General features: G+C 34.1%; 1 protein-coding gene across 1 annotated transcript in view; it reads right to left on the bottom strand.

Moving 5' to 3' along the window:
• Positions 1-3,356: 3,356 nt before the first annotated feature.
• Positions 3,357-10,161, bottom strand: part of LOC140441241 (STAM-binding protein) — a 33,072-nt gene continuing 26,267 nt past the window's right edge. The window contains exons 7-8 of the mRNA XM_072531836.1: positions 7,384-7,486; positions 3,357-3,609 (exon numbers count right to left, since the gene is read on the bottom strand). Of these exons, the coding sequence (XP_072387937.1) occupies positions 3,538-3,609; positions 7,384-7,486 (175 nt within the window). The 3' untranslated portion in view covers positions 3,357-3,537. The remainder of the gene's footprint in view (positions 3,610-7,383; positions 7,487-10,161) is intronic.

Raw genomic sequence — 10,161 nt, 5'->3', positions numbered from 1 at the left:
CGTCTACCAGGGCCGCGTCTGCCTTCTATTTTCCCTTCTATAATAAGCCGAAGGAAGATATACCTGTCGTGTCTAAATATGTGTCCAAGATAAGACGTTTTACGCTTCTTGATAATTTCTGTGAGTTCACGTTCTCTATTCATACGCCTTAAAACTTCTTCATTTCTAACGCGGTCAGTCCATGGAATTTTCAGCATACGACAAAATACCCACATCTCAAAGCTCTCTAAACTTCGTAACGAGCTGACTGTTAATGTCCAAGCTTCCACGCCGTGTAATAGTACACTATATACATAACACTTTATCATGCGGTATCGTAGGGACAAATCAAGATTACGGGTAGTGAGTAACTGTCGCATCATCATCATCAATTAGCCTATATTTGTCCACTGCTGAACGTAGGCCTTCCTCCATTCGAATAGAGAGACTTAATTTCTATCAGCCGAAGTCAAAGAGTTTTTCAGCTCCAGAGGAATCGCAACAAGTAGAGTTACTGCTTATAATCTTCAAGGAAAGGGTGAAGTGGAAAAGTTAAATTCTACTGTCTGTAAAGCTATTCAACTAACCTGTGAATCTTATGAAGCACCTATTGAGAATTGGGAATAATACCTACCAGTTGTGCTGCATTCCATTCGTTCATTGTTGTGTACAGCAACTAACTGTACGCCGCAAGAAAGAATGTTTGTGCATACACGTCGATCTCCAAATGGGAATACAGTACCGTCACGGCTAGATGAATCAGGGCACGTCTTGATGAAAGGTTTGATCGGAAGAACAAATACCAGCCTATCGTAGAGGAAGTGGAGGTAATAGAGGCAAACCAAGAATACTCTTTTGTTAAACTGAAAGACGGACGGGAGACCGCAGTGTCTAATAGTCATCTGGCTCAAATTGGACGAGGTGAAGGAGAAATACTAGATATACCATGTCAAGAATCACTAAAGATGACTCACATGAGTTACATTTGAGGCTTAATGATACCTAATCCAATTATTCAACCACGCAAAAACATGCATCCCCAGGCAGATACGTCTATATCTCCCCCTCCGCCATATTCATTGCTTCTTGAAGAACCCACAATGCATTCCGAGCGAAGCTCATCGCCTTCTTAAGTGGAGCCTAGAAGATCTAAAAGAATTCGTCATTTACCGCGGTATTTAGAAGACTATCGTGTGGGAGAATGATGTAATATTAACCTCCTTGGTATTGCATTGGCTGTAGACTTTGAAAATTGTAGGCAACTTTATTTATCTGTGTTTGACATAAGTCAGTATCTGTCATGTTCCATTTTCTATTTCTGTTTTCCGCAGTACTTCAGCCCTATTAGCGCATATCCGTTCAATATAATAGGACCTCCACAGTTGCTATTAATGTGCTCCGTTGAGCTCATGTGATTATAAGACAAGCAAGTCTGCTCCTTGGTTATTAGTTTAAGGATGGCACTGTTTTGCTAGCCACCATACCAATGATGTATATGGAAATGTTGATTTTACCACAATGTCATAAATCCAATATAACATGTCTGGTTTTAAAACACCACATCTTTCCCCGAGTCCGTCCACCATTAGCGTAGTCAGTGTTCTCTTGTTTTTAGTTCTAACTTCTGATTTCTATTTTACTTCACTCATCAAATTTAGATTTGTTACAATTTAGGCTTGACGACCCAATTCCTCTTAATTCCTACTAGTATATTTTATGATTTTGATTTCTGAGGGCTCATGTTGTAAAATATAAAAAACCACCACAGTTGGGACACAATATTGTGTACCCTACCAAGTTGGACGGTAGATGAGTGTGCCTAATGAAAGATTATAAATGCTCGGATAGTTGGCATCACGGTTATACAAATAACGATACTAAAGTCCGAGCTTCAGTCTGGTAGAGATGTCTTAGTCGGGGTTCGTGAGTTCTAACATCGAGATATTTCCTCCCCCTCTACAAAGAGGGGCAATTCCGATGCTTATGCAACATTAGCCCTAATTATGAATTAGGACATAGAACTGTCTCGAATCAAGGTGGCGTTCTTTGGGTTTCTGTTTCATAGTTTGAAAAGGGCAGAGAATTCATTGTATAGGTTATTGGAAGATAATGGTTCGCGGGTAGACAACGCAAGCAAGCAATTGAGTCGTTTCTGAGAAGTCAAGAATCTTACGGACACAATAAGATGTCAAACTTCGGTAATTAATTAAACGAGGGCACATGGCGCGTCCCTTGTATTTGTTAGACATGGGCGTAGCAAAAAAAAATTTGGAAGGAAATAATTCTGAGATACATTGAACATGCTTTAAATTTTTAACATTTTAAGCCTACATTTGAAGTCCATTCTCTAACTACAGTCAGAGCCTGTTACATTATATCTCTCACTATGTCATTAAATTTGCCGTGGGCTAAGATGACCAGGTCGTCTGCATAGCCCAGGATAGATCTGTCGTTGCTAAGTCTAGCTATCAGCCTATCCATGACTAGATTCCACAAGAGTAAGTAAGAAAAAGTACCAAGGGACTTTTTCGGTTTTGACAGATTTGGGCAGCCTTAGCTACCCTTATAAGCTAGCCTGTAGTAACAAACACAATTTTTTGTTGGATAAATTCCTTCCCGGTGATTTATTTGGATCAAATAAGTTAATTGCCCCTCTTTTGGTCTTCTGTTACCACTCGAGTACAGTGTGCTGCCATGAAAATTTATTTCAAGGTCTCTTCGCCATTCTGAGTTTATGACATGACTTCTTTTGGAGTGACTTTATCTAAGGGTCCTTGGAAAAAAAATTATGGAGCCTTGGACATTTCTCTGTAGTCTATTCTCTCTTGGCAATGCTTTCCCCACGCTTCTCTTTACGCCCTTCTCTTCCTTATTATATTCAGTCAGAGCTTCGAGATAATCGCCATACTCACCTGATCTTCTGGCGAACTTAAATTTTCATCAAATAAGAGCGTGTCGGATATTCCATAAAGTACGTTGGAGAGGTAAAGTGCTTTTTTATAAGTAAAAAAATTGGCAAACTTTTATATGGTCCAGTTTTTGTTACGCAAAAACGTTATGCAAGATTTTAAAGAATTTCAATTAAAAAAAAAATTGATTGGAAAATTATTATTCGAAATCTATTAAATTGATTTTATTTAAATTTGGTGGACTGTTTTGTTATGTTTTTCTAGGGGAATTATAAAGGTACTACGTGCAATTTAAGGAAAGGCTAGTTTCCCCACCTCTATTTGTGAGGGAAGATAAGTCAATTAATATTACTGAAGTTATCACACAACTTTTTCTGCAAAAATCAGAATACAGAATACTTCTCACATCCACATGTAGTCGTTTTTTCACAAATCCGCCCTGGTCTACAAGGAATAATACGAAATAAAAACAAATAATAAAGTTTATTCTCAAAGAATCGTACATAAAGAAGCAGTATGAATGATTTCCTCATCACAGTTTTTGTTATAAATATCGATATAAATCTTATGAAATATACAAAGCGAAAGCTTATTTATTTCAGTATAAACATTAAAAATAACAAAGCTCTTTGGTGCAGTAACCTAATTTTCACGTTTTACGCTTACGTAGATCCAAAACTTCCACATTTGCGTTGTTATCAATTCGTACATGGTCAGCTTCCTGTAAAAAGAGTTAATTATTATTTATACTAAGATATAATATCGAATGGTATCACAATACGAACTAATGGATGCCAAAAGAAATCATGACAGATTTTCGAAATAAATTTGATATATTGTAAACTGATATGTGTACCGCTAAATACTACAGCTAGACGCCACCTACAGGATCACGGTAATATAAAAAGTTTTAAAAACCACTAGAGAAAGTTAGACGTCAACTGTCCTCGTTCGAACAATCTGTGCAACCTAAAATTATGAATAATTGTCTATTAAAGCTGGATTCAGTAAACAGATTAACTATGAGTCTGAAGAAGCTTCCAAGACGATTGAGTGAAAATCTTCAATATAAGTATTAAAGGATGTGAAAACATCAATAAACTAACAACTTTATCAGATGAACAACAAGGATTCAGATCCGGAAGATCCTGCGTAGACGCCGTATTTGTACTAAGACAAATCACAGAAAAGGTCATCGAGTACAATAAACCAGCATATCCATGTTTTATAAATCTGACAAAGGCTTTCGATCGCATCCAAGTCGAAGACGTCTTACACCTACCCTATAAAAGAAATATACCAATCAATATTATACAAACCATCGAAAACATCTACTTCCATAATCGAATACAGGCAAAGATAAATGGAAAACTAACACAATATATACCAGTACAAAGCGGAGTCAGATAGGGTGACTCGAAAAGCCCACTTTTCTTTAAAATAATAATGAACAAAATAATACAACCAGTACGTAAAGGTCATGGTTACAGAATGGGGAACAAAGAAATCCATATGTTATGCAGACGACGCAGCATTAATCGCAGAGACAGAAGACCACCTCCAAATATTGACACACATCTTCAATACAACAGCCAAGTAATAAAATATAATAATATCAGCAGAAAAAACCAAATGTATGACGACATCTAAATACAAGGTTTACATATCTGGAAATAAATATAACTAGTTACGGAGATGTTGAAGAAGTACGACAACATAGCTTAAAAGCAAGTAAAGCGACGGGATCTCTTAATGACACAATCTGGAAGAACAAACACCTAAGACAAGACACAAAAACAAGAATCTATAAAGAAGGAATTAGATCTATATTAACATACACAGTGGAGACAAGACCTGACACATCTAAAACGAGACGACTACTAGAAACAACAGAGATGAAAATACTTCGACGAATATCAGGGGAAAATCTGATGGATAGGGAGAGAAGCGAAAACATAAGAAGAGCATGCAATATAGAAGACATAAATGGATGGGTGACAAAACGGAAACAGGAGTGGAACGAACACATTAGTAGAATGGCAGAGGATAGGATAGTATGAATAGCACGAGATAAGTCACCAAATGGACGAAGAAGTATTGGCAGACCAAGAAAAAGATGGCGCGATAATTGAAACAATTTAGGAGGCTAATGTTGAAGATGTAGCAGGCTTTAAAGCCTACATACAAGAAGGAAGAAGAAGAAGAAGGATGTGAATGTGGATTTGAGGTGAATTTTGTTAAAATATATAAAAGTGAAAACAACGACAAAAAAGTGAATAAATTGTAAAAGAATGATATGTTTTGTACACACTTCAGTGGCGGCTGGTGTGGTAAAATTTTGGGTAGGCCAAGCCTATTACACATATAGCTATGTGTAATCAGTGACGGATCCAGAGGGAGGGGTCACGGGGTCATGACCCCCCCCCTAACTAATTTTTTAATGATTTCTCTGTTCATTTTAACTTTTGCGTTGTATCTAATTTTTGCGATTTTTGATTTTTCATCTAGCAAATCGCGAACACAAAACTCACTCTTCTGTACATCCTTAAAGGACAGGAAATTACTTAAATGTTCCTTGCAACTGGAATGATTTTTTAAGGAGGCAGACATATTTTTTAAATCAAAGTATCCTTCACAATTCCATACACATTTCTTATTAGAAAATAACAAACACTGCCAACAATATAGTCAATATACGCAATGTTGGAGTAGGCCTTTCATTCATAATAATTTTTTTTTCTATCAATTTCAGTTCTAGATAATGGCGATTCCAATAGTGAAACAACAATGTTCAAACACTCACTATTAACATTACTATTACTGCAACCCAGTAAAGCGTCATAAAAAGTCATTTTTATGTATCAGTTATAAAACAATCTCACATATATAACTTGCATACAATCAGGCGATATAGAAATCACGCAAATGTGATTATTTTTTTCTTCAAATTTTACGAATTTTTTTAAATTTATTTGGGCAACCGTGCACTTGTTTGCAATTGTGTTGTTTGTTTAAAAATGTGTTACAATTATAGATTATGTTACATATTTTTTTATCATAATTTAAAAGAAAATTTATATTACAATTCGATAATTACGTTACAAGGGACAACGATGGTCGGTGTAGGCCCGATCGTCTGGTGCCTAAACAGCAAGCATAAACACGACAATATAAATCGTTGTCCGGCAAGCTGCTTAACTTCAAACGCTTTTTGTACGGGGATCTTATGTGAGCTGGGTCGGCCAGTTCCGATCGGGCCTATTAATGATATTTAAAATGTCTGAATACGATTCGATGCTTTCTGTGGTAATATAATAACATAGTTGTTTTAACGGACGCTAATGTATTGAGTAATTTAGTACATTTAAAAGTTATTTACATGCATTAACATAATTTTTGAATATATGTTTTTCAATTTTAAAGCTCTTAAAATTATTGGGTAGGCCCGGCCTATCCTGCCTACCCCCAAAAGCCGCCACTGACACACTTATGAACAAATTAATGAATTGAAAAGTGCTTTAAAAGTGTGTAAAGTATTCAATTCTTAACTGAGCGCTTTTGGCTTACAAATCCGTCTTTAAAGTTATGGTCAAATTGTAAAAAATACCACTACTAGAGAGGGATCACATCGTTCAAAAAAGGAAACAATTTCTTGATCCAAATTTAAATAAAAAGTCATTAAAAGGACAGCATACAAAACATAATTATGTTTGTTTATGGTATGGGTGAAAGCACCCATCCATCTGGAGAGTGCTATAGACTGATTCAGTCTGCATGTCACCTTAGCACTGTTTTATGGATGTGTTCTTACACACTGTTAAATTACCTTTCTTTTTAATTTATACATAAACAAGTGAATGTTTCGGACGAAAAACACTGAACACATTAAATATTTAAAGCCATGTTCCTTCAAAAAACGTGTTTTTTTTTTAAATCAATTTTTACAGTACAAAAGATATTTGAGAATCAAACTTTTACAGGTGAAAGTACATACATTAAATTATATGAAAAAATAATTATTCTTTTTCGATCAAAATGGCGGCTATGAAAATGGTTGCCCAAACTCGTCCAATTAGTTGCTGAGTGACATCATTTCTTGTAAACGAATCATCCGAAAGCAAAAACTAAAATGGTTTCACATTCTGTATCGAATTCTATGGTCGGTACTAAAATTAAATATTTTCACAGAAAAAAAAACAAAATGGCGGGATATTGAATTTTTTGACCATTTTTTTCACTTTTAGTTCTTGATAACTTTTTTAAATAACAACGAATATTTTTGGTTGTAGTATCGACCATAGGGAGATATCAAAAGAGTAAAAAACCGATTTGTTCATCTGGATAAGAGCAATGGTTTCGAAATACAAGTGACACTTAGTCCAAAAAACGTAGTTTCAAGAAAAGCCCATTAAAGTAAATTGAGTGGCCGGAGTTTGTTTAGTTAGTTTGTTTGTACCCATATGTAATGTTTATTTCAATTCTACTTAATACTTACAACAAATAGTGGCTGTTCCGTTGCGTGCGAATGGAAACCATCTTGTCTGCAATTGGCAATTATTTTCAGTCCATAGTTTGGAGTTAACGTAAATATGCCGGTCCTAAAATAAAATTAACATATCGATAAAAAATGCTAATGACATAAAACGTTGAACAAACTAATGTATAAGGCCAAGCCAATCCAATCGCCCAAGATTTGCAACAAAATCTCATCGAATCCTTTGTGCATTTTGAAGATATGACAACAATAGTTTAGAATTATTAAAAATGTTAAAAAATATATTGGATATAATGAAGGTTTGTCTGAATACTGACTTTAATAATCGTGAAGAGATTAATTTTATTAATTAGATCAATTACCCCCTTATAAATACTGTTCGAATTGTTTTCATTTAATTTTATACATTCTTACATACATTCAATTTTTACACATCTATATATATATATATATATATATATATATATATATATATATATATATATATATATATATATATATATATATATACAGTGAAAGCCAAATAAAGTTGCGTTCACGTCATCATTGTGAACATGTGCAGCGTTGTCAGATGGTTCATGAAGTATGAAAATTAACAGAAAAGAACTGAAGTAAACAAAAAAGGGGAAGGTAGCAAATGTCACACTATATTAAATAGAATTTGAAAATTAGTGTTTTTTTAATTTGTTTTTTGTTAATTACATTCATGAATAGATTTCACAAATTAAGGAATTCCACAATAAAAGTGGTAAGTTACCAAACAATAAATAAAATCAAAATAAAACCACAAGCAATAAAATAAAATATTTTTTTAATAATGAACGTATTTTCAAAGACAAAACATGACATTAAAAAAAACAACATCAACGAACTAAACATTTTCTGAATCTGATTCCACATTGGTGTCACTCTCTCCACTATTAACATTTACTACTATTAGACTAATTTCTTGACGATCGAATATTCTTTCTCTCTCATACCATTTAAATATTTCTCTTTCAGTATGATTGATATAGTTTTTCCACATATCAGGAGTAATCATGTAAAGTGCCTCATGCCACATGTTTGGACAGTTGTTAGCGCTGTTACCATGTGCCTATTGTAATAATTTTTTGCTATGCCCCAAATTAATTCAATAGGGTTAAAGATACAATGGTAAGGAGGAAGACGTAAAACTTTGTGTCCGTACCGTCCACTATATAGTTGGTTTGTGGTTTATTTCTAAAAAAATGTTTAAAATAAATGACATTTATATGTAAGATTATATCTGTATATTTACTGAGAAACGATGCACAACAGTTCTGTTTTGAACATCATATGGGAATAGCGAATGTTTTTTTCTGTCAACCACTCGTCAATAGCACTTTTTGAGCATCATGTATTCGGAGTTTTATGCAATAACTTACTGTGATAAGGTGCATTACCAAGTACAATTAGAGAAGGATTTTCTAAGTTTTGCAGCAACTGATATTCAAACAATTTCAAGAAAGTTGAGTTTTTGCCATTTGCCATTTTGAAATATCCAAGTTTATTCGCATATTACCTCTTGCACAGCGTTTAAGGATAACAGAGGCCATTATTATTCCTTCTTCAAAATAGTTAACTAATAAAGCCACAAGTTCTTTGCATCGACTATTCAGCTGTTTGGGCATTTTGACCAATAAATAAATGTTTTTCACAAGATAACCTCAAAAATCGATGATACCACGAGTACAAAAGTCACAGAACACTGATTGAAAGTCAACAAAGGACGCTTCAACATGACAATATTTCTGGTAGTAACTAATACTCCGTCATTAATTGGTAGTTTCTTTATGAACATTTCAACACAAAAATTGTACAATGAGGGACGTCTAAATCCAAAAAAGCTATATTGCATATACATTATTTTGTTACAAAAGTTTTTTTATTGATCGGGTTATTTTTAGAAGTGATTGTTTAGCAAACTAAAGTAACATACACTTTTCTATAGAAATGTAGCCACACATACAATAGAATTACGACCTTGGTGACGTGCACGCAACTTTATTTGGCTTTTACTGTATATATATATATATATATATATATATATATATATATATATATATATATATATATATATATATATATAATATATAGAAAAGGAGTACAACCGTTAATCCAATATAAATTAAGGATTACTCGAAGAGTGGTGGGTTTTTAGGTCAAAAGGTGGAGAAAAAAGACAAATAAGTTGGCTACTTCATCTATTTATTTGAAGACGTTTCGCTCTCTAATCAAAAAGCATCATCAATTCATCTAAAAAGAACAATATGAAAAACCAAACATTCATAGAGTTTTCATATTTCCTGGTCTACATGGTCTATTTGATTTCCCTCCAGACTTCCTGGCTTCATCCATGTTATTGTATGTATTTCTTCGTCTTTATATCGTGTGCTACTTATGTCCATGCTTAATGCCGCTGCTAAATTACATAGTCTTTCTCCATTATTGTTTGTTGTGTCATTCATTAAGTTTGCACCTGCCACCTCTCTGAAGCAATTTTCTTTGCCTATTTGGGCCTTGAAATCTCCTATAAGGATTAATATATCTTCTCTCGGGATTTTCTCAGCGTTTTCTTCTATTGTTTCATAGAACTGCTGTTTTGTCAAGTCATCACTGTTTTCTGTGGGTGCATAGACATTTATTATGGACAACTTCTTCGGTTTGCTGTTTACTCTTATGTATGATATTCTTTCACTTATAGGTTTAAATTCCATAACTTTATGTCTCATTTCTCCTATCACCATTAAAGCCGTT

Source organism: Diabrotica undecimpunctata, chromosome 5, assembly GCF_040954645.1.
Source record: "Diabrotica undecimpunctata isolate CICGRU chromosome 5, icDiaUnde3, whole genome shotgun sequence".
Taxonomy (NCBI): domain Eukaryota; kingdom Metazoa; phylum Arthropoda; class Insecta; order Coleoptera; family Chrysomelidae; genus Diabrotica; species Diabrotica undecimpunctata.
The sequence above is the reverse complement of the archived record's forward strand: the minus strand, read 5'-3'. Positions and strand labels throughout refer to the sequence as shown.